This window comes from Talpa occidentalis, unplaced genomic scaffold (assembly GCF_014898055.3).
Source record: "Talpa occidentalis isolate TD23 unplaced genomic scaffold, MPIMG_talOcc4v2.1 talOcc4.17, whole genome shotgun sequence".
NCBI lineage: Eukaryota > Metazoa > Chordata > Mammalia > Eulipotyphla > Talpidae > Talpa > Talpa occidentalis.
In genome coordinates this window covers 531,322-555,289 of record NW_023601754.1, presented here as the reverse complement: position 1 = coordinate 555,289, position 23,968 = coordinate 531,322, and the positions used below count along the sequence as shown (strand labels likewise).

Sequence of the window (23,968 nt, the reverse complement as noted above, 5' to 3'; positions counted from 1 at the left end):
GCTCCTGCTCCGCCAGCCGTGACAAAACTGCGCAGGCCGGGCGTGAGACATTTATTTCTTCATGGGTCTGGAGGCTGTGTCTGAGCCCGGGGTGGGGGCACACTTGGTTCCGTCCGGTAACAGTCTGTGCCTGGCTGGCAGGGACAGCCTCGCGTCCTCGCCTGGGGGGAGAGAAGGGAGGAGGCAGGGAAAGGGCGAGAGTGGGAGCACTCCAAGCCTTTGCAACCTTTTCTCACAAAGACGCTAATCCCTATGGGCTCAGGACCCGCTCCACACCTTTAAACCTTAGTGGCCTCCTTACACTGTCGCCACATACAGGCACCTCAGCACTCGGGCGTCCACACAGATGTTCGGGGGACACAATTCAGTCCACAGCACGTCTGGCTTGAGGTTTTTCCATGGCCTAGCCTGTATCGGGGCTCCGTCCTGTTCCGTGGCTACACACGGCTCCAGCCCTGCCCGCAGGCGTCCCCATCCACCTGCACACAGTAGGCGGCTTCCGCTTTGGGGGTTTCGTAAGGAAGCCTGCTTCCAACACGCAGGCACAGGCTTTTGTGTCAACACGTTTCATGACCTTGCCTTGGACCTCGGAGGCCTTGCTGGGCCTCGGGCCGGCTGTGTTCACGCCTGTTCCTCCCCCTGCCCATCGGGCCCATCCCGAGAACGGGGCGGCCGCCCCGGGTTCCCTGGGCCGCAGCGCGGGCTGACGCGGCCGGGGCCCCGGTGCTCGCTGCAGGCTTCCCGGGCAGGAAGGGGGGGTCGGCGGGAGCCGGTGTGCTCCCGCGGCCCCCGGCCCCCGGGACGGCGGCAGCCTCTGCGGGGCCCAGCGCTGCGGAAAGCGGCGAAGGCCTGCGGGCGGCGGCCCGGGCGGGGCACGGGGGGACTTGGCTTTCGAAGCTTTACTGGCTCGCGCGGAGCCGGGCGCAGGCGCGTGCGGGTGAGGCCCGACGGGCGGCGGGGGACGGACGGGAGGGCCTGCCGGGCCCCAGGGCCCCGGGCACACGAGGCCTCGCGGAGCCCGCGCGGCGCGGGGGCAGCCGGGGCGCCGTCCGGCGAGGGCGGCGCGCGGCGGGGCCCGCGGGCGGCGCGTCACGGGGCGGCGCCGGGGGCGGGGCCTCGGGGCGCCTGCGCCGTGGCGGGCCCGGGCAGGTGCGCGCGGGGGGCGGGGCCGCGCGGAGGCGGCCGCGCGGAGGCCGGAAGCAAGCGGGCGGGGGGCGGGGCGAGCCCGGGAAGCCCGCGGCCGCGGGACGGCCGTCGCGGGCTGATGACGTCGCACAATGGCCGGCCCCCGCGGGTAGTGGAGCCCGTTTGTTCCGCTCGCGTCGCGCCTCCAGCCCGAGCCCGTGAGGAGCGGAAGGGCCGAGGGACGCCCTCTCCGCGCCGCCCCCACTCCCGCGGCGCCGAGGCCGGGCCCCCGCCCTCGCGCTGAGGTAGGCGGCGGCGGGAGGGGGAGGCCGGGCGGCGGGAGGGGGAGGCCGGGCGCGAGCGTGGCGGCGGCGCGGGCCGAGGCCGGGAGCCCCGCGCCGCCGCCGCCCGGAGAGCGCCGCCCCGCCCGGGAGGGGCGCCGGGCCCGCCGCGCCGTCGCCCGGGCCCGGGGGGCGCCCGCGGCGCGGCGGCGCCCCGAAGCTGTCATCCCGCCCGGCCCGGCGCGCACATGTCCGCCGCCCACAAAGGGGCGAGGGCGCGCCCGCCCTCCGCACGGGCCGGCCGGCCGGCCGGGCGCTGCAGCCTCGGGGCCGCCCGGAGCGCGCCCCTGCCCCCGGCGGGCTCCGGCCGGCCGCCGCGGCGCTCCCTCGCCTGCGTCTGGAAGCCGGGGGTGCCCGGCCCGGCGCGCTGGAGCCGCCCCAGCTGCCCCCGCTGCCGCGGGGAGTTAAGTTTCCCCGGAGTCCTCGGACGGCTGCCGCGGCGGCACGGCGCGCCACCATTTCCGACGAGCCTTCTCCAGCGAACTCATTTGCAAGGCTAGGTCGGCCTTCACCTGCACTTGGGGGAAATGGAAGACGGGGTGTCTGACGCCCAAGTGAGGGCGTCGCAGCGGCTCGGCCACTTCCCTGCTGACGCTCGCTCCGCCGCTGGCCGCTGGCCGTCTTCCCCGAGCAGGGCTGGGATTCCCAGGGTGAATCTGGACTGGGGCTGAGTCCTACTTCCGAGCCCTGAGAGGACAGCCCTTGCCTAGCAGTTTTACAATCTGGGCACATGTGTGGTGTCCCGCCAGGCTGGGAACCAATCAGATGTGCCCCAAAGGCTGGACGTCTTCCCCAAGTTTAGGTGGAAAATGCTCAAACTTTGTAAGAAATTGTGTGGAGCATTTGCAAAGCGCACACAGGTAAGCCGTGGCTGTGCCCATGGTGGAAAAGGAACAGGTCGCCTCCCGGTGAGGGCGTCCTTGCTGAGTGTTGGTGGTCAGGATCGGCGTGGTGGGTTGGGGTGGTATCTGTCACCAACTGTGATGTCTTTTCTTTAGATGCTATGAGTCCATGAAGTTATGAAATAGAATTTTAATCGAAGTTATGAAATAGAATTTTAATCACATATGCCCATGCTTAAACACTCAGTGCAGGATATTCTATTAAAAGTTTTTATCCCGATAGGTGATTATAGTATTCTGTTGGCGCTCCTTTGCCAACACCTCTGTAAACTCCCGTGGTGGTGACTTTTGTAAAAGCCATGTGAGAAAATGAGTCTCATTCAACCTCTTATTTGACCAAAAGTAGTCCTCCCTGGCTTGGTAGCACCTGTCTCCTGTGGAGGAAGGTTTGCTGCTCCGAGAGTGTCATTTCTAGAGGTCATGCCGGAAGACGTGCTCCCGGGTGCTGCGCACCACCATGGCTGTGCCTGGGGCCACGTCAGAGTGACCCTTGGGAGATGAGGGAGCGCCCACCCTGTCTTCTAAAAATTAGGCACCCCTTTTTTAAAATATTCTCTGGCTTCAACTTTATGGAGAATTCCGTACCACCCCAGGTATCCCCAAATCATTCTTCAGTCCCCCTGAAAGTGTAACTTGCCTGTGCTCTGTAGGTCACCCTCAAGCACAGGTTCTGAATTTCTCTGTTTAGTAGTAGGTAGTTGATCAGATGATGAGGCTTTGTCATTAACTCCCTTATCCACCAGGCAGTTGGCAGCGGGGCTGTGGTGAGAGACCCTGGTTCCCTGTGTGGGCAGATGCAGCAGCGCAAAGGACTGAAACTCTGCCGAGAACCTTCAGTGTCGGGGTGGCTCTGCAGGAACAAGCTGAGTCGTTTTCCAGCCTGGGAGTTGGTTAAGACAGGACCAGAGGCGCCTCATTTCACGGTCCCTGCTTAGCAGGCCATGTGTTTTTTCTCGCACCTGACGTAGAACATATAGTCAGATATTTTCCAAATTCAGTTAATGTCAAACACTACACAGAGGCCCAGAGAGACAGTCATCCTGCCTGGAACAGGCCTGGAACCGGCCTGGAAGACGCTGCCTCTGACCCCAGTGACACACCTGCTCTTTTGGGCGGCAAGTGTGACTTGGATCGCTCCCAAGTCCCTGGCCAGGGACACCCATCAGCCTATTTTCCTCTGAAAGATAGTTCATGTGTGTGCAGCCTATGATCAGAAAGCCTTAGGAGGCCCCGGGGGAAAGAAGAGGTGTGACCCCTTCCTCAGGAAATTGTCAGCACTGCTGAGGGGCAACAGGATGTCCCTGTCACCAGGACAACCCCTGTGCACGCCTGTTTGAATGGCTGATAGGGCCGTGCTTTACCTCAGGTGTGTCCCAGGACAAGAAATTAGGTGGTGGCTCTGCCACAAATGCCAGCCCTTTGCCGAGCCCAGGGACCCGGGCCGGGGCATGGGGCGGGACGTGCTGGCGAGGAGGGGCTCCGCAGACTTTGCTCACAGAGGGGCTGCATGGGCAGCAGCAGGACTACGTGAGGGAGTGATGTGCTGAATACCTGGGCGAGAGTTGTTCTGTGTCCGGAGACCACGGGTAAGCCTCAGGAGGCTCTGAGCCCTCTGAACTGGGAGATAGGTGCAGGAGTTCTGATTTTTCTAGGGGGAGGAGCCATCCGCCTCATCAGATTCCTACAGTATTTCAGCCTCCCCAGGAGACTCAGTTCCACTGACACAGAGAACAAAACTTCTTGACAGGGAGCCATTCACAGGAACTTCGCTCTGGAAGCTTCCTGTGAGAGCTGGGGGGCTCCCTAGACAGTTGAGGTCATTTCCATTATTCAACCAGGAGGCCCGTAGGCTGGCAAGGACCCCTCAGCTTGCTGTACGGACCAGCGCGGGGCCTCGGGGTTTTTCCTGCGGTCTCAGTGTGAAGGTGACTGCCTTTTGGAGGCTTTTTCTCCTGGGCTCGTGTTTAAGTTAATTGCTTAGGGTGAAAACGTCGAACACGTTGGAAGTCATGAAATAATTCACTGATGTCACAAGCACTGTCTTCTTGTGGTCATCGTTTACATAATAGTCTGGATGAGCCGCAGTAACTTTTCCATCTGTGTGAGAACTTCTGTTTTGGGTCCTAGAGGAGAGAAGCGTGGCTGGGCCAGCACCCCGCTTTGAAGGGAGGCAGACACGGGCAGGACGCTGGCTCGGTAGAAGCCCCAGGTACAACACCCATCTGGAGCCCAGGTCCCATTTTTCCCTCAGAAATAACAACAGGAGGGGCCTCCCCGGTGGTGCAGCGGTTGAGCGCTGGGTTGCGAGGCTGCCCGCGGCCTCTGCGGCGCCAGTTTAATCCCCGGCTGCTCCCCGGCCACCGGAGGAGGGTCCCGCATGGCGCGCAGACCTCTCCTGCCGCCCGCCGCTCCCCTCAGCAGTGTCCTTCGGTCCTTCTGCCTGCTCTGCTCCCCGCTCTGGCTCTGGTGAATTCTCTCGCCCTCCCGCGCTTCTGACTGTGCCCAGTGCTTGTATAAACAAAACAAACAAATAAATAAACATGCCTCTCTTAAAAAAAAAAAAAGAAATAACAACAGGAAGTGGTGTCCCGTCCCCGTGCGCCCCCCCCCCCCACCGCCCCGCAGGACCAGAAACCCCCTGAGCCTGGCCCCAGGCGTGGACCGAGCCCTGTTGCTTGCTCAGCTCCCCGCCGCGTGCGAACCTGCACCAGCCCTGAGCGCATCCCCTGCCTGCTCCTTGCGCTGGTTCTCATGTTTGAGGCTAGGTGGTGCGACTTTTCTTCCGTTTCTTACGGAAGGACTGAACCTCAGATGTGCCAAAAGATACCAATCTTATCACAGAGAAAGGAGAGAGAGAATGGCCCCGGGGAGCTGGCCCGCAGGTAGTTTGTGCAGCAGAGATAGTTTGTTGCCAGGCAGCCCCCAGGAGTTGCTGTAAGCCGGGTGGAGAGAGGTATCATGGTGGATAACAATCTTTCCATTCAAGAGGTAACTTTGTTTCCGAACTGACCTCAGCCTGTAACATGGAGGGATCCCTAGGCAAAGGCTAGGAAGCGAGGGGGCCCTGGTGGTGGGTGGCGAGGGCTTCGTGTGCAGCTCGAGCCACAGGCACCAGCAGAGCCAGTGCCACCCGCGGTGTTGATTCCTAGGGAAGGTGCGCCGCCGCCCCTGACTTGTGGCCAACCCTGCCCCTCACTCTGTCCAGGGCCGTAGCAGCGCTCTGGCCCGGAGCCTCCCCCACCCCATCGTGCCCAGGGGGCCAGGCCGCGGGGCACAGTGTTCCCAGCGTGGGTCCACGCTCGGACTGACTTTTAAGCGTGGCTCTAACGGTCCTGCCTTGGGTGATGTGGGCAGAGGCTGAGGAGTGGCGCGCTCTCGCTCCCGGGGCTGTCTGCTTGACGGCTCTGATCGGCCGCCTTGTGGGTTTCTGCCGTGCCAGCCGTTCGCTGGCGAGCTGACTAGTTGTAGGCGATCTGCCCCCCGCGTGCCTGGTGAGCAGTCCCACCGCGGCGGATGTTTGGGCTGCGGGTCAGACGCCCGTCGTGGGGTGGCCTCTTTCAACACGGGCTCTCCGTGGGCAGGAAGAGCGTCAGAGTTCCAGTTTCCAGCCTGCGTCGTGTGAGCACCTCCAGCAGCACCTGCGCACGAGCGCGCCCGAGGACGCGCCAGGCAGGGTTTTAAATACCCTGTGGAGCGCCGCCCGGCCCTCTCGCTGACTCCCCACGACCCGCCTCCCGCCCCGAGTGGGGCGTGGGCCTCACCAGATGCCGAGCTCCGTAGCGCTTCCCCGCTTGGCCGTCCGCTCTGGGTTCTGAGAACAGCGGTGAGACCTTCTCCAACGCCGCCGCCTGCCTCCACACCCCTGAAATGGGTCAGGGCCCTGCCTGAGCGATCTCGCCTAATCTCGCCGTGCCCCGTGCGTGTCAGCGGGCCCGAGGGAATGGCAGGACCCCTCTGTGCCTCTGGCAGTGGGAGCCCCGCGCTCTGCATGGTTAGATCCCCCTCCCCGCCCGCCGGTTGTGGAGAGGCAGTCGGGACCGCCCTTGGAGAGGTGCGTTCGGGGGCAGGAGACAGCCTGTGACCAGGGTGTGCCGAGAGGCCCCGGCTTCTGCAGACTCTTCAGGAGATGGGGTGACTCCGAGGGGTCAGCTTCCCGCCCCATTCCGCTGTGACCGCACGTGGCTGTCCCCACAGTGGCCAGCTGCCGAGCGGGTCTGGGGTGGGGGGGGCAGGCGGGGTCGCCTCAGGGCCAGCCGGGCGCCCAGGCAAGGGTGTGTTCAGATTCGCTCTCTGACGGCCGCGTGTCTGTGTCCTTTCTCCTGCAGAACTGGGCACCGATGGAGGTGGCGGAGAGCCCCGGACGGGACCCTCGCTCTCCAGAGGACGCAGAGGAGGAGCAGCAGGGGCTCTCGGACGACGACGTTCTGAGGGAGAGCGGCTCGGAGCAGGATGGGGAGGGCGCGGAGGGCGACGAGAGTGCCGGCCCGGGGCTGAGCCAGCAGCAGGAGGAGGGCCGCTCGGACGGGGAGGACCAGGACCAGGACTCTGAGGCCCGGGGCTGGGTCGGGGCCCGGCCAGCCCCCCGCGCGCGGAGGAGGGGGCCCCGGGGGAGGAGGACCGCACCAGTGACCTGCGGGACGAGGCCTCCTCGGTCACCAGGGAGCTGGACGAGCACGAGCTGGACTACGACGAGGAGGTGCCCGAGGAGCCGGCGTCCGCCGCGCAGGAGGACGAAGCTGAGAAGGCCGGGCCCGAGGACGAGGAGGACAGGGGAGAAGGTGCTGCGGGTGCTGGGGGCCCGGCGGCTGCCCCCAGCGGAGAGGACCAGGAGCCCCCGGAGGCGGGCAGGGAGAGGAAGCGGGAGGACGACGACGGGGAAATTGACGACGGGGAGATCGACGTGAGTGGGGGGGGGTGGCCCCGGGGGCGTGGGCGGGGCAGCACCCGGGGAGCGGCCGGGCTCGAGAGTCTGCCTCCAGGACCACCGAGCCCGCCTGCCCCGGGCATGGCCTGTCCGCGAGCATGGCCTGAGCACCGGCCAGTCAGTGCCGCTCGGACGCAGCGCGTCCCCGGGTGTCCCTCTGAGGGTCCCGGCCGCGTCGCCTCCCAGCCTGTGCCCTGAGCAGGCCGCGCCGGAGCTCCCACCTTGGGCCGCCCGCCCGCCCCTCAGGGCTTGTCCCTCAGCGGCGGAGGAGTCGCTGTTGGCGGCAGTGGTGGGGCCTGTGGAGGTGACCCCGCGAGGGAGCTCCCCGTGGTCTGCAAGGGGGTCCGGCGCGGCACGGCCTGGCCCTGGGGCCCTCGAGAGAACCGCCTGGTGAGCGCCCCGCGCCGCGGCGTGCGGGCTCGGAGGCTGCAGGGGCCGCCAGGAGGGGGCGGCCTGCTCCATCCTTGACGGTGGCCGCCGTGGGCCGGGGGCCCCGCGCCCAGAGCGTTGGCTCTTTTGTCTTCTCGCTCCTCGGGGCAGGAGGTGGCGTCCCGAGTTGCCAGCCTTGCCCGGCGCGCGCTCCTCTGGAAGGGCCTGTCGGAACCTTGCCCTGCGGGGCTCGGGCGTTGCCATCCGCTCCCCCGGGCACCGTGGGAAGGGCCCCGTCCGAGGGGCGGGCGGAGGGAGAGAGGCTGCGAGACTGGATTTTGCCAGTTTGCCTCAGATTAGGGCAGCAGATACAGTGGGGAGTTTCTCGGCATTCCCCGCCTCCAGGGAATGGGGGGCGCCTGCCGCAGGGGGCCCTGGGCGGGCCGTCTCCTCGGACCAGTTGCGGGCTCTCCCTCCCGCTGCCGAGGAGGTGTTCAGGGAGGCCCAGCCATCCTGTGGCTTGGCGGGGCCTGGAGGGACCCTGCCGTCCTGCGGGGCTGGGCCCGGGGACTTCCCGCCGCCCCCGGCGTCACCCAGAGGGGAGGTGGGTCGCACCGGGCTGCCCGGAAGCCCTGCTGCCCTGCTGGCTGGCTCCCCTGGAAGCCCCGGGGGGCGTGGAAACCTGGTCTGACTGTCTCGCGTGTTCCAGCCCATGGCTGGGGGTCGGCCTCGGCTTGTGCGGCCCACAGGGGACCCAGACCTGCATCCTCCTGTCTCAGTCCGGCGGCCTCTGCCCTCTGCGGGGCTCTGACCCTTCCCTGCTGGGTCTCCTGGTTCTCAGGACTTTGACCGCCGGGAGCTGCCGTCCCGTGGCCGCCCCTTCACAATACTCTTGCAGGCCCGATGGCTGCCCTGGCCAGACCCCCGGCTCCTGCACACCTGGACCACGGTCTCTCCAGGGGCTCCGGGGCTGCTCCTGCCCTCGGGCTTTCTCTCCGTGGGGCCCGCTGCACTCAGGGTTGTGACCCACTCAGGCGCCGAGAGGAGGTCGGGTGGCCGCCAGCCATGCTGGACGGAAGCACCCTGCCACCCCAGCCCGCAGGGCGGCAGTGCCTGGCGGAGCTATGCCGTCTCCTCGCAGCCCCTCAGACTGCCTGGCTGAGCTCCCCAATAGAGCGGTCCAGGGGGCTGCGCCAGGGCAGAGACCTGCGCACTCTGGGGCCCTATGGCGGCTTCCGTCACCTCTAGGCCTGCATCTTGGAGGTGACTGCTGTCCTGTGAGGCGCTGGGTGCGCCCGGGCTGTGAGGGTGCAAGCCTGGCGTTTTGTCAAAAGTCCTGACATGCCCCGAGATGCTGGGGATGCGGAACCCACGCCCTGGCCGAGCTGAGTGCCCTGGCCCTGGGGGAGGAGCTGTGGCCCGGGCCGTGGAGGGTCCTTCCCGGGCAGAGCCGAGCGTGGTCACGCCCCCTCACTTGCTCCCTCTGTTTCAGGATGACGATCTGGAAGAGGGTGAAGTGAAGGACCCCAGTGACAGGAAGGTGAGGCCTCGTCCCACCTGCCGCTTCTTCATGAAAGGTAATTGTCTGAGTGAGGGGCCTTTGCGTGGCCCGCCACGGGCCTGGCCTGGCTCCACCCCTGGCATCTGCAGGGCTTGTCCTGGGGCCGACCGCGCGGCAGTGGCGGCAGTGTGAGACGGGAGGTGCTTTCATCTTCCTGCCACCGCACTGGTGCTTGGCTGCGGGCGCCAGCCCACCCTCCCAGGCCCTCACAACAGGGCGGTGACGTGGAGGCCGAGGCCGTCGTTGGTTCCTCTCACTGGCCCTTCCTAGAAGGCCAGATGCTCCAGGTGCTGGCTTTGACCTTTGCCCCCGTAAGGAAAAGGCCACGATCTTCAAGACGATCAGAGCATGTCCTTCCCCGGAGCAGGTTTCTGGCCCGCAGAGGGAGGCCCTCCTGAAGGGCGCATGAGCTGAGGGGCTGGGCCACTGGCGGCGAGGGACTTGGTGGTCTGAGGACGGTCCTCTGCTGTCGGGCCAGGGCTGAGTGTCCCGGCTGCAGCGTGGTCTAGACGCGCTGTGGTGGTGGAGGTTTCCGTGGAGAGGCAGGGAGAGGATTTCTCCTGAACGTCCTCTGCCCCCCGACTGCTGGCTGAGCCGCCTGCGTGCTCCGCCTAAAGCTCACTAGAGCTTCCTGTACTTCTCTTCCAGGCGTTGTGACACCATTGTCCACTCTGCTTCCACCAATACCAAATTCCATCCCCTTCAGAGGCCAGGTTAAAGGTACAACACGCACCGTTCACTCTCTCTAGTGCCTCAGAGGCCCCCTGCGCTGGAGGCCAGAGCTGGCCTGGGGCCAGAGCAGTGCTGTGGGGCCAGCAGGAAGGGGCGGCTCTGAGGCAGAGGGCACCCTCGCACTTTGAGGCACTTGGTGAGGGCACGGGACCCGAGGATGGCAGGAGGCGGGTGGCCCCGGGCGGGGCGGGCCCAGCTCTTGCAGGAGCCCTTGAACAGCCCGGGCTCTGGGGCCTGGGCAGCCTGGTGGCAAGAGGGTGCGGGAACGGGCGCCTCGTGCTTGTCGGACTGACAGACGGTGGCCCGCCCAGTGCCACGAGGAGCCACCCAGCACCCGAGAGCCAGAGATGCAGGCCCAGGCTCGGGAAGCTTGTTCTTTGAAAGCTGCGGGAATTTCCAGAAACTTACACGAAGGCCTCTCTTCTGTGAGACGTGAGAATAAGGCGCTTTCTAGGTGACAGGAAGGAGACTCTGTGTGGGCGCGGTGTGAGTGCCGCTGTTGTGGCTGGCACTGCCCACCAGCGCCGGGTCAGCCCGGCCTGTGCCCCGGCCCACTGGAATGGCTTCCAGAGTCGAGCCTCAGCAGCGCACGAGCTGTGGTGTAGCCCGCACGTCGGGGGACGCCCTCCCCGCCGTGTCACGGGACACCCGACCAGGCCAAGTCCTCGGCAGGGGCTTCAGGGGGCCGCTCCATGCCATCCCTGCCGCTGTGTCTGGGGCTGGCGACGGGTGGGCTTCTCGCCCCTGACTGGCATGACCTGTGACTTGTCTTGGGTCGTGAAGTGCCCTCATACCCGCCGGCGGCCTCGCCCGCTGAGTGTTGCGGCGCCTTCCAGAAGGAAACGGCAGGTCTCCTGTGGTGCAGCTCCTGCCTCCCGTTTCTCCTTAGTTGTGAGCCATTTTCGGGGTGTACTTCTTGCTCACCTGCAGTTTGTGAGCTGAGTTCAATCAAATCAAGTTGTTGCAGTAGCAAGAGGAATTACTTTAGAAGCGGAGGGAAGCGTGTTGTGTGTAGCAAGGGTGTGGAGAGGGGGCCCTCGGGTGCCGCTGGGGAGGAGAGGCCGCTCCTCGTGGCGGAGGGCCAGGCGGACCCTGTAGCCGCGGGCGCTTGCCCGGGAGATACGAGAGCATGTCAGCGAGGGCAACCGGCGGTGTCCGGCGACTGGGGAAGGGCCCGTCCAGGCAAAGCCGAGCAGCGTGGCCCATGGGTGAACCTGGGCCCCGCGTGTCGAGCAGGAGACGCCGGCGCCGGGCAGCAGCTCAGTCACCGCCGCGGCAGGGCTGGGCCGGGGCAGTGAGAGCAGGTCTCCTCCGGGGGCAGGAGCTGGGCGCTGGCCGTGGCTGCCTCACTCTGCCTGTGCTGGAGAGCGTGGGGTGCACGCTTTAAATGTGGGTGTGGGTGTTGATGCAGTGAGGGTGATGTCTTAATCCAAAGACCTTTTTTTTGAAGTTTGCCAGTGATTTGTATTCAAGCCGTGCTCTGGGGGCGGAGTCTCGGGCTGTCACTGCCGCAGCCTGAGTGCGACCCCGGCCAGGGAGCTCCCCACAGGGCGCAGCAGACCTCTCCTCTTCCCCGCTGCTCCCCTCTGCAGTGGATTTCAGTCAGTCCGCCTGTTCTGCTCCCCGCTGTCTCTGGTGACTCTTCTTATCCTCGCGCGTCTGGCCTGCACCCCAGCTCTTGTACGCAAAAACAAGGTTGTGATCTATAGATTGGCCACGTGATTGCCCAGATGGACACTTGGGCGGCAAAGTGTGCGAGAAGCACATGTGAGTGGGGGCAACACTAGCACCTCGCTCACAGCACACGTGTGCCTCGAGGCGGGGCCGTCATGACAGTCTGTCCGCAGGGCTTAGCCAGTTTTCTCTGGGCTCCTGGCTTGCCCCTCTGTCGAGCAGCACCCAGCCAGTTGCCCAACTCATTGCCCCCATTGGCCACAGACTCCCTGACCGCCCCCCAGGGCTGGCATCCCCCATCCTACCTCCTGTGTCTTGGGGCGGACCGCCAGGAGCCTTGGGGGTGAGGAGCAGTGCACGCGCGCTCTGAAGCCGTCCTCAGTCTGCCCGTGCCTGGCAGGCATCATGCTGCCTCCTTCCTCAAGGCCGGCCAGTCGTCACTGGGGGGTGCCGCTGCCCTGCCCGCTGCGTGCCCGGCTTGCCTTCCCGGACGGCGCACGGCACTGCGTGGGCCGCTGTGTGACTCAAGACCCGCTCTCAGTTCTTTTGGGTACACGTGGCGGTGGGGCTGCTGCATCCCAGGGGCGTTCTGTGCGTGTCCAGAGCCCCCCTGTTTCCCCCGCGCTGCCCTTCCGCACCCGCCCCGGCCAGGCTCCTTCTCCAGGACGGCCCCTGACGCCTGGGACGCCTGCGTGTGCCTGGCCTTTGCGGGAGGTGCGCCTGCTGCCCATGTCTGAGTCCCTGCCCTGTCTTTTGTGTTTCGAGCAGCGGGTCTCAAAATGTGGCCTGTGGCCCCTGGGAGTCCTCGAGACATCTGAGGGGGTTGCTGAGGCCACACGTTTCCTGGTGCTTCTGAGCGTGTCTTGGCAGCACACCCGCACCAGGCCCTTGGCTGGCTTGCGGGCCTCACGCCCTGGTGTCCACCCCCAGCAGCCTGACTGCAGCGCTCGTGAGCAGCCCTTGAGCTTGCTTCCCGGTCTTCAAAGGTTTTTACTAAGATGGAATGCCCGTGCCACCCAGCCCGCCCTCCCAGGGCACCGTTGGTGCCTTCTGGCGACTCGCCGAAATGTGCAGCCGTCACCCTGTCCAGTGGAGGACTTGCCCCTCCAGGGAGACCCCACCTGTCTCCTCCGCGCCGGGTGGGGGTGCTGGAGGCGGGGCCGTCAGCCACGCACTCCCCTCCAAGCACGAGTCCTCCCAGATCAGCAAGGAGAGCTTGGTGCGGGCCATCCTGAGCGGCAGGACCTGGCCCCCGGGCTGCGGGGGGGGTCCTGGGCAGCCTCCCCGCCCTCCCGCGCCGCACTCGCTTTTCCTGTGACGCCGCCTTTGGAGACGGGCCCTCGCGTGTGGCCCAGCGACGCGCCGTGGCCGTCAGCACCGGCTTCTCTCGTAACTGGGGGCTTCGCTTTTGCTTCGTTTCCTGGAGAACTTTTTCCTTTGATTTAAACCAGCTGCTTTTCCCGTCGCGGAAAGGAACGCGTGCTGGCGGGACGGCGGGAGACGGGGCTGCTCTCCCCAGGCGGCAGGTCCGGCGTCCTTGCCTGGCTTTCCGGAAGACGGTGGGGTTCCCCTGCCCCTCCTGCGCCCGGCCTGGCGGCTGGCGGCTGTCTCTCCGTGCGTGTGCACCGCCCCGGGCCTCTGCTGGCCGCGGGCCAAGGGTCAGGACAGACCCCGGCAAGGACCCGGCTCGACGCAAGGAGTGGGTCCCACAGCGTCTCAGGGGCTCGCCCAGCCCTCTCCCCGGTCCCCTCGGCCGCCCCGCTGTCCTCCGCCAGCTGTGGACGTGACAGCGGCCTCTCTGTCCACGGGCCCGTGGCGTGGCCCCGGCAAGAACAGGCGCGCCAGGGCTTGTGCGCGCGCCGTCCGGCTGTGTGTTCCCGTTTTAAGCAGGGCGCAGAAAAGCCGCGGCTTGCCTGCTAATACGTCCCGGCCCTCGCACGTCCACGGCCAGCTCTTGTTTGCCGGGAGCGCGAGCCACGTGTGGGGACGTGCCCGCGGTCGGAGGAGGAGCGGCAGCGCACGGCCTCCGGCGCCTCGGCCTTACACCCCGGGCCCCGTGGTCGGGCGTTTGCCGGCGTCTCGCCGGGCCCTCGGGCTCGAGTCCGCTGCACCCTACAGATGCGGCTCACGCCACAGACCGTTCCCTCGGCTTTCAACACAGGCTTAAAGGCTCAGCGTGTTAAAAGGCTTGGTTTTTTCCTGAACGCTGCGTGTTTCTGTTTAGTTGCTGTCACGCTTGTGTGGGTGCCGTGCCGGGAGAGAAGCGCCCTAAAAGGTGGCTGAAACGTACCCTCTTGCCAGCCTGTTGAAAGCGTTTTCTAAAACCACAGCTGACCTTTGAACAAGTCAGTGCTGACCCCCCTGCAATGACTTTTGACTCCCCTGTCTTTAACTGCATCGCCCCGATGTTGGCCTAGGGTGGCCACTTCCGAGATGCCCCGAATGCTGCCTGGCCGTGGGAGCCCCAGGGCCTGTGGCCGGCCTCCGCACCCTGGGTGGCGCAGCTGAGGCCATGGGGCCTGTGGGTGGCCGTGCCCCTTGAAGAGGGCCGTGCAGCTCAAGCCCGGGCTGCTCAGAGCAGCGTCCTGCAGCCCAGACGCACACCCTGCGTTCGAGAGAGGTGGCCGCGCCCGGCCCCTTCCCGTGGCCCACGCGTGGCGCCTGGCCCACTCCCTTCTCTCTGGGGCGCACGCCCCGTGGACAGAGCACTGTACACTGCCGTGTCTGGGGTGTCCTCTGGGGGCCTCAGAACACGCCCATATGTGTCAGGGGTTACTGCGTTTAGATTTTGATCCCTCATTTGTTTTTGAGCCTGTGAATTTAATTCAAATGAAGTTTCAGGGCCTCCCGGCTGGTGCAATAGGTTAAGCGCTGCACCGTGAAGGTTTGATTCCCGGCCGGGCAGGGAGATTCCCACATGGCCCGGCAGACCTCTCCTGCCTCGCCCGCTGCTCCCCTCAGCAGTGGATTTCGGTCCATCTGCCTGTTCTTGCTCCCCGCTCTGTTTCTGGCGAATTCTCTCACCCTCCCGCGCTTCTGGCCTGTACCCCAGCTCTTGTATAGATAAATAAATCTTTAAAAGAAAATTAAGGTTAAGCAAAGTTGCGCCCTCTAGTTCAGAGCCTCAGCTTCCCCTGTCCCGCTCCGGGAAGCGCTCTGCCTTCACGGCCCCGGGCTTGTGCTCCCGGGTAAGACCAGTAGCTGGCCTTGCTGGCGTCTTTCGTGGAGTATCAGCCTCTGCTAACGTACTTGTCTACGCTTGCTCTTGAACACGCTCTTCCGAGTCCCGGGATTATCTTGAAACGGGTGGGGATTTCGGCAGGAGAAAGGCAGGTTCGCGGAGCGGGGACGTGCACCCTGGGCGGCCTGGCAGCAGCTCCCTTTCGGCGTCAGCGCGCGTGTCCCGAGTCAGAGCGCAGCCTGGCCCCGCCGCCTGCGGCCCCGCGGCCCCTGCGCTAAGCGTCCCCGAGTGGACCCCGCAGAGCCTGCTGGCTCTCGGGCGTGTCTGTTTCTGTGGGGACAGGCACTGTTGTCCCGTGGACTGGGCAGGGGCCGCGTGTGCCCCCTCAGGAGTGCTGTGGGTGCTGCTGGCCTCTGGGTCCCCCGCCGAGGGCCTGGGGTCCGGAGCCGGGTCAGCGCAGCCCAGGCGTGAGGAGCCCGCCGGGCACCCTGTGCAGCCGCCCTGGGTCCAGGCTCAGGCTCGTCCCCTGATAGGGTGGCGAGGCCTGTGGCCTGCAGTCTGGGGGCCCCAGCACGCCGTCTGCCCCTCAGGTCCAGGCCTCCTCCGCAGGGCCCCAGGCGGCAGCTGCAGCGCAGCAGGCGGAGCTGACCTCCCGGACCCGTTCTGACCTAACTTTTGTTTCCGTAGGGAACTGTACCTGGGGAATGAACTGTAGGTTTATACACCCTGGCGTGAACGACAAGGGCAACTACTCCCTTATCACCAAAGCCGAGCCTTTCCCGCCCAACGGTGCCCCGCCTCTCGGACCTCACCCACTGATGCCTGCCAACCCTTGGGTGCGTGACGCCTTTCCTTTCCTTGCTGATGGGACAGCTGAGCTCTGTTGTGAGTCTCCGCCTTAAACGCTGATTCGCTGCCTCATGAGGAAGGTGTTTCTGAGACTCAGAGTCACAGAGCCGCCTTCCAGATGCTTCCGCTGTCTCCATGTAGCGGTAACCCTGGACTCGGGCAGCTGAGTCCAGCCGAGTGAGTCTTGGCAAGAGCGGGCAGTACTGCTGACTGCGGTCTTAGCTGGTGTTTTTGCTCCCCACTTCTTGATGGAATTTGAAGTTTGGTTTTTTTCTCAACATTTTCCCTCTTGTTTTTTAATAGGGTGGGCCAGTAGTTGATGAAATTTTGCCTCCACCCCCTCCAGAACCCCCAACAGAGAGTGCCTGGGAACGCGGACTCCGGCACGCGAAGGAGGTAATGGCCTGGCGAGCCCGAGAGGCCCTGCAGAGCAGGGCGCGGGGACGCCTCGCAGCGAGGGTGTGCTGGGCTCACGGCGGCCAGGCTGACCGCCTCACAGATGCTGCTGGCCCTGGACCGGCCCAGGAGGCTGGGGAGGCCCAGGTTGGAGCCCGGCCTACGAGGGCGAGGCGAGCTGTGTGGCGCTGCTCACAGGGCTCGTCCAGAGCGGCCCGGGCCCCGTGGCCCGGGCCCCCTGGCCTCGGGCCGGCTCCTCTTCCATGAGCTGCCAGGTGCAGCACCCACTGGCGCCGCGGCCAGGAGCAGGCCCGCCTTCCCCCGCCCTCGCTGAGTGAATAGCGGGGCTCTGGGGCTCCGTCCAGGGGCGGGTCGTCGGCGTGCCTGGCTCAGTCACCTGCTCCGTGCTGCGTGAGCACCCTTTGCGCGGTGGCCCGCCCTGGGTGCTGGGTGCTGGGTGCAGCCGCCGGCCACCCCAGAGGCCTCCGCGTCACAGCAGGTTTCCTCCTGACCCTGACTTCTTCCTCCTTGCCGCGGTAGGTTCTTAAAAAAGCAACCATCCGAAAGGAACAGGAGCCCGATTTTGAGGAGAAAAGGTTCACAGTGACCATCGGTGAAGACGAGCGGGAGTTTGACAAAGAAAATGACATTTTCCGAGATTGGAACTATCGCATCACGAGGGACGTCAGAGACACAGCGTAAGGAGGCCCTGCCCCCCGCCCCGAGAGCGCCCACAGGTGACCGCGCTGAGGGCTGCGCAGGGGCATGCCCGGCCAGCGCCTGCCCGCTCTGCCTGCTGCGAGACACCCCCAGATCGCTTCTGACTTTCTTTTTGTACCTGAGTCTTCTCAGAGTTGGCTTCTGGGGAGGGAGGGCCTGGCACTGGTGCCAACTGCTGCCCACCAGCCTGGCAAGAGCTGTGAGCCCCCACAGCAGACCTCCACCCCTGTTCTGTGGGGCCTCCACCCCTGTTCTGTGGGCCCCCCACCTTCACCATGGACAGCTGGTGAATCGGGTGCACTTTAGAGCAGGGTCGGCCCTGTCGGCGGTTTGCGACTCCTCAAGCGCTTCCGCAAAGAATAGGGAAAGAGCCTTGGTTCCATCAGGATGCTGTGGCCGAGTGGGAGGCCCAGGCAGCCCTCCCCCCACCCCTGTTGCAGAGAGCCGGCTGTGGGTGAAGGCCAGCTAGGGGGGAGCCAGGCGGGCTCCAGGTGGGATGTGGGCTGTGGAGATGGGGCAGGAGCACTGCCTTCCTGATACCCGTTTTTTCCCAATTAAACCAAATTGTAAAAAGTGCTTTTCCAGACATGCACCCCAACTCTTAGTTTTGCAATTTCCTGCCCCACCTGAGCCCCTCATTCAGGTGCCTTTGCCTTGTGGGTCTCATGTGTGGAAACAGGCTGGCCTATGCCCAGTGCCCCTGGTCACACAGGCGCGCATGGGCCAGACCCGGCACCCCAGGACACACCTGCCAGGGCAGGGTCCCAGCACCTTCTTGGAACACAGCTCTGTCAGCTGGCAATGCGCCCTCCTTCCGGCCAGCCTCAGTCTACACGGCTGGCGCCCCTCAAATGCTGCCACCTGGCTGCTGGGGCTCCAGGCTGGTCACTGCGGGAACAGCACAGCTGTCCCCAGTAGCTGTCCTTGGACAAAGACGCCCCGCAGCAGAGGCCACTTTCACTTTAAGCCAGTTTCTCCAAACTTTGGCCTTCTCTGCAGGAGCACGTGCCCTCACGCCTACTCTGGAAGATGTTTCCAGGGTCTTGGCTTGGTGGAGGGTGTGGTTTTGCGTCCTGATATACAGGAGTGCCTGTGCCTCCAGGGCCCCTCGGCTTTCTCCTCCGGGTGCTGGTGGCCTGAGAACACATGGACGCAGCCTGTGTGCAAGCTGGCAGTGCCACCCGGGGCCCCTGAGCCACGAGGCCCTGCTGCGAGGGGGGAGGCGGCTGTGGGCGGGGACGGGTGTGTCGTTGGGCCAGGCCAGCCGCGTGGGTCCTGACAGGTGCTTGAAGGTCAAGGAGGGGCTTCCTGGCACGCGTGGGTGAGCCGAGCTGAGCCTCTGGAGCCGCGGGCACAAAGAAGTGCTGGTCCAGAGCCAGGAGATCCCTGCAAGCACCTTCTGGCCTGCCTGGCCGAAGGTGCCTTCCCTCCCTGCTCCCCTGGGGTTTGGGGCAGCCGGGTGGGTGGCTCCTGGGCAGGGTGGGCTCCGCCCCTCCTCCCAGGGCCAGGTTGGCCATCCCTCTGTGATGACAAGTCCGCCATGAGCAGGCCGCAGGCCCCTGCCATCTCTCCAGTGCTTGGTTTGCAGCACGCAGGCGTCCTAATGTCCGGCGCTGGCCTTGGGGTGGCAGCCGAGGGTGGGCCTGAATGGGGGAGAGCAGGCTCCCGGGCGATGCCCGCTCGCCTGACCGAAGGCAGGGATGCTGGCCCACTCACTGTCATGCTTTCCGTGTCTTCCTGAGTGTCGCGAAGTTGTCCTCGGGTGGATTCCACACATTTGGCTGCACGCTCGTGTCCTCAGCGTCTTTCCTCCTTTGCTGCTGTCAGAGGAGCTCCTCCTGGCCTGGGCCAGTGTCTGCTCCACAGGTCGATTTCTTGCTCTGCCTTCCTGCCCGACTTGGCTCTGCCCGGCCCCCCGCTGTCTCGCCCGGTCCCATGGAGGTGCCTCGTCACCCCCTCACAGACAGGGCCAGCTCGTGCTCTGAAGCGCCAGGCAGGGTGTCCCGTGAGGAAGCCGTCGCTGCCCATCTTCCCGAGCGTTTTCATGGGCGTGGGCCTTTAATGGGTCCCGGGCCGCCCCGGTCTCTGCAGGCGTGGGCCGTGGCTTCCTCGTTGGGTCTGGCTCCGCTGAGTCCCCATGTCCGTTCAGCCCCGAGCTGGCGCGGGCACTGCCCTCCGTGTGCGGAGCGGGGCTCGGTGCTGCGGCTGTGCCGTGTGCCTGCCGCCCGGTCACGCTGTCTCCCGTGCCCGCTCTCCGCAGCCTGGAGCCGTACGCCGACCCCTACTACGACTACGAGATCGAGCGCTTCTGGCGCGGCGGCCAGTACGAGAACTTCCGGGTGCAGTACACCGAGGCCGAGCCCTACCACAGCTACCGCGTGAGTACCGGGCGGCCCAGTGGTGCGCCCACCCCCACCCCCCGTGGTCTCTGCCCGCTGCGGCTGCCTTTGGTCATCGCATCCCCCGACTCGGGATCGGTGGGCATTGGCGAGGTGTGTGTCTCCCCCTGGGGCTGGCATCGCTCCTCTCGGGCTCCGTGGCGACCGCCTCCCCCCAGGGCCTCTTCTGTGCACCTGACTGGCCGGGCCAGGCCCCCGCGCCGCCAGCCAGGCCACGTCAGCCTAGTGGCGACTGTCCCGTTGGGTGTTCCTTGCGAGAGTTCCCGGTGTGGAGTGTGTGTGCCTCCCATCCGGAGCCCCTCGTCTCAGGCTCTGGGGCGTTAGGGAAAAGCAGTTGCTCACAAACATCAGAAGCAGCCAAGCAAGTCCCCGGTTGCCAGGGCAAGGGGCTGTCACTTCATGCGTGACCATGTGGTGCACTGGGTCCGGGGGCTGTCCCGCCCCTCTCCCCTGTGGGCAGAGTCCTCCTGGGCTTGGCTGTGGGTGCTGGGTCCTGGGCGGGAGCCCCCCAAGGTGTGGGGTGCCCACTGGAGCCCCTTCACCTGTGTCCTCCTCCCCTGCCCAGGGTAGGCCAGGCTGCGGCTCAGGCTTCACTCTGGTTTAGCTTTGACCCTTGGAGCAGACGAATGGTTGGGAGCAGGTCAGGGGTTCAGAAGGGGTTCAGGACTGCTCGGGAGAGTGTGAACCGGCTTGCGGGGGCACCGTCTGTCCAGACACTACCCAGCGCCGTCTTCGGTGTCTGCTGACCTCCGTCCTGCCCGAGGGCCGCTCCGCCTGACATGGCTGGGGGGCGGGGGGCGGCCTGGGGTCCATGGCTGGGTGCGCCCCCCCTTAGATTGTGCTGCGCTCCTTTGGGGCCGAATCCACGTCTGAGGGAAACCTGGGCGTGAGGCCCGCTCCCCCGCGCCCTGCGGCGGCTCTGCGGGTCTGCTCAGGCCTCGCGCTGTGTCTCCCTCAAAGGAGCGGGAGCGTGAGCGCGAGCGGGAGACCCGGCAGCGTGAGCGGGAGCGTGAGCGGGAGCGCGAGCGGGAGCGGGACCGCCGGCAGCGGGAGCGCGAGCGGGAGCGGGAGCGCGAGCGGGACAAGGACCGGCAGCGCAGGAAGGAGGAGTGGGAGAGAGAACGCGCCAAGCGGGACGAGAAGGACAGACAGCACCGCGACCGCGACCGGGACAAGGAGCGGGACAAGGAGAAGGAGAAGCCGAAGCCCCGCTCCCCGCAGCCACCCAGGTAGGCCCGGGGCTGGGGAGGGCCCTGGGGCGCGGCGCCGGAGAAGCCGCATGTCCGCTGGCCGGCGACGCCCGGCGCTCGCTTCACGCCCAGGCTCCGTGCGCAGACCCGCCACCGGGGGTGCAGGGCCTGGCGTGGGGGGTGCAGGGCCCGGCGTGGGGGCTGGCGGGCAGAGCGAGGACCCGCCCCGTGCTGCAGCCCAGCGGGCAGCGCCCCGCCCCGCCCTTTTTCAAAACACGCTCAGTCCTCGAGCAGGACAGATGGTCCGCGAGGACCCGGAGCTGGGGAGGCTGCGCCCGTGCTCCGGCGTGCAGACCGTCGCCCCGCGCCGCCCGGCCGGAGCGTCCACGCTCGGCGGTGTCTGCCTGTGCGCTGACGGCTGACCCGTGCCGTCACCGACAGTTTTAAAATGCCCGTGTCCCCACTAAGACGCCCCCTGCACACTCGCAGTCTCGGCGTGCCCAGGGCCCTCCTGCTCCCGGCAGCGCCCCGCCGCTCTGCGCTGGCTCTGCGCTGGACGTGCTCTCCGGGCCTTCGTGTCGCAGGCGGGGGCTGCTTGAAGCTGCTCCCACCCAGCGGCATCTGTACCCAACGCGTCCACCGGGCGCGCGGGCCAGCCCTGCCCTCCTTTGCCCGGCACGGCATCTGTGTCCCTGATGGCACCGGCTGGTGTCCAGATGGCCCTTGGGCTGTTGGGACATGAGCTCCCACCCCCAGGACCCGAAGACCCCGATAGTGGCTCTGCCACCCGGGGTGACACCAGGGAGTTGGCGCCCCAGCTCTGTTCTGAGGGGTCTTTGGCTCTTTGGCGCCCTTTGTGATTCCATAAGAATATTGAGGTTATTTTTGCCATTTCTGTAAAATGCTGGAGTCTGGTAGGCGTTTCCTCGAGCCTGGAGATACTCGGGGTGCGTGGGCATCCCCCAGACTGGCCCTTTTGGAGCACAGGTGGGCGGTGGGGCTCACTCCTTTGCGACTCTGTCTCGGTGCCCCAGCTCTCCAGCGTGCAGGCCATGTTCGCCTGGGTTCCTGGGCACCTGCGGGGTTGCTCTGCCGTAGGTGGGGTCGTCTCCTGCCTCCTCCCGGCGGCTCCTATAGAAAGGCCACTGTTTCTTGCCCGAGGACTTCAGGTCCCACAATTTTACTGAATTTATTCATTGTAACAGTCTTGGTGGCTAAAAGGCAGGCCTCGTTTCTGTGTCTTGTGCTATTGGTCCCTCCCGTGGGGCGCGGGCCCTCCCCTGCTGGAAGAGGGGCGCGTCCTGGTGCGCACTGGGTCCTTCAGGCGGCCTTGGTGGGGATGCCCGGGACACAGACGCCCCCTGCGAGCAGCGCCCAGGACACTCACCCTGACCTCGTCAGACAGAGTCGCCCCTGGGTGGCGGCGCAGAAGGCTCTGATAGCGTCGCGTGCGGAAACAAAGCCCGGCCCCACGGACGCCCGCCTGCCCTCAGGGCCAGCTGCCCGGGACAGGAGAGGGCAGGGTTGCTGGAGCGGCCGCTCGCATCCCTCCAGCCGGGTGTGTCCCAGGTGGACGGCGGGCCTTCCTGGAGGGCCCTGCCAGCCCGCGCCGTGGCCCGCTCTCCAGCTTTTCCCGCGTCAGGCAAAGGGTCGTTCTCAGAGCAGCGCAAGTCACGTGTCCTGGGGCTCTGAGTGTCCCCAGGATGCGCTGACCAGTCTGTGTCTCCTGCGCCCGCAGTCGGTGCTCCCTTGCCAGCCCGGGCCACCTGCCCCTCGGCCTCCCACCAGCAGGCCCGGGGCTCGTCTTCAGGAGAGAACAATTACGTCTCCCTTCTTGCCGGAAGCACGTTCATTTAGCTCTTAGCTCCTCGTGCTCCTTGTCAGGGTGGGAATTAAATGGCTTCCACACTCACCCAGGAGATGGACGCGACTGCGCCAGAAAGCACCCCTGGGAGCCTCGCCCCGAGTGGGTGCCCGCGTCGTCTGTGGCACCACATGGCCAGCATGGGGTGTGGGTGGGGCTGAGCTCTGAGGGGCCACCCCTTCTTCCCAGGACTGACCTCGCTCCTGTTGCTTCCCCGAGGGTGCCGGCAAGTCCCTCCGTGGGGACTTCTCACCGGGTCTGCCTCGTGACTCTGCTGCTGGGGCTCCCTCCCCCGCGTCCGGGCTGACTCAGAGCAGAGCAGCGCTCCCGCCTGGAGGATGTGTCTGCATCACCAGGGGAGCTCCCCTCGGGAACCGCCTTTCCCGTGATGCCAGCCCGTGGGCAGCTCTCACTGCTGGCGCCGAGGCCGCTGTCAGGGCGCTCCTGGGGCCGTCGCCTACATCTGGCTGTCGGCCCAGCCGCCCGCGCCTGTCTCCATGAGGCCTGCGGCCGGGGTGGCCGGCAGCCCTTCCCGGCAGAGGGGCTCGTCCTTCTGGAGCCCTGTCGCCCTTTCCACAGCCACCTGAGCCTCTTCCAGACGAGTTCTTGCAGACCTGGGTGTGTCCACACCCCTGCAGGGCCACCCCAGCTGGTGCTTAGCCTGCGCCCCGGGTTCTGCCGCTGGGGGTTAAGTTCAAATGTTTTCAGAGCCTGCAGGCCTGTGCTCCCCGAGCCCCAGGACGGCGTATCTGCCCTGCCCCGGCCTCCCAGCACCGCCCACGTGGCTGAGGGTGCAGGCCGGACCGCGCCAGCCCCCGGGGCCACTCCGACTCTGGCTGGGGTTCTGCTCCGTGCAGAGTTGAGAGCTGAGGACGGGGGGCTGCACTGCACTTGGCCTGTGCTCTTGTTCCCGGCTGGAGGGACTGGCAGGCCTTGAAGGCCACAAGGGGCCCTGTCCAGCTGGGGCTCCTGACTGATAACAGCGTGTGGTGGGGGAGGCGCAGGACTGCCATGAGCCCGCATTTGGAGGGGTGATGGTCAGGTGCGCACCCCGGGAGTGGGGGTGGGGAGGCACTGGCTCTGGTGGGGTTTGGCAGGAGGGGGTATGGTAGCAGTGGGGGGGGGGGCGGGCAGCGGGACCTCCTGCCAGAGGTCTGGGCAGTGGGCGGACCAGCCCTGTGGCAGGGAGGGGCTCACCTGAGCCGGGCAGTGTTTCTATTCCAGTTTAGGGAGGCAGCTGAGGGTGGGTCATTTGAGTGTTTCCCACAGCTTCCCAGAAGGTCAGAGGGCAGAGAAGAGCAGCTCTTGTGGGGTCTCTGAGCGTTTCCAGAAACACGCGGGTTCAGTCAGTGAGCCCCATGCCCTGGTGTCCCCGCCTCCTGCGTCCTAAGTTGAGTTGTGTCCCCCGCATTCCACAGGGACCTACACCCTCTTTATCTTTGACCCCAGACCTGGCCCCTGCTCAAGTCGGAGTTCCCAGATCCTCAGCCACTGCGTCATGCCTGGCCCCCACTCTCGGCCAAGCATGGGCCCAGGCGAGCTGAGCCGAGCTGGCCCCTTCGTCCTGTCTTGCTCTGACCTTTGTACTTGACGTTCACTGGGCACTGACGCCGTGGGGTCTGCCTGTCAGTGATCGCGAGGGTCCCCCTCGCCGGGGTGGAGGCAGCCTCTCCAGGCTGCTGTCCGGCTCCGGTGCAGGCTGTCAGCGCGGCCCCTTTCCCAGCCCTGCCGTCGTGGGGCC

General features: G+C 66.0%; 1 protein-coding gene across 1 annotated transcript in view; it reads left to right on the top strand.

The window, feature by feature from the left end:
• The first annotated feature begins 1,277 nt into the window (after positions 1 to 1,277).
• The window catches only part of ZC3H18 (zinc finger CCCH-type containing 18), a 29,630-nt gene continuing 6,939 nt past the window's right edge, over positions 1,278 to 23,968 (top strand). The window contains 10 exon segments of the mRNA XM_037515750.2: positions 1,278 to 1,430; positions 6,694 to 6,922; positions 6,925 to 7,268; positions 9,154 to 9,238; positions 9,871 to 9,942; positions 15,497 to 15,645; positions 15,962 to 16,054; positions 16,595 to 16,752; positions 19,035 to 19,152; positions 20,134 to 20,402. Of these exon segments, the coding sequence (XP_037371647.1) occupies positions 6,706 to 6,922; positions 6,925 to 7,268; positions 9,154 to 9,238; positions 9,871 to 9,942; positions 15,497 to 15,645; positions 15,962 to 16,054; positions 16,595 to 16,752; positions 19,035 to 19,152; positions 20,134 to 20,402 (1,505 nt within the window). The 5' untranslated portion in view covers positions 1,278 to 1,430; positions 6,694 to 6,705.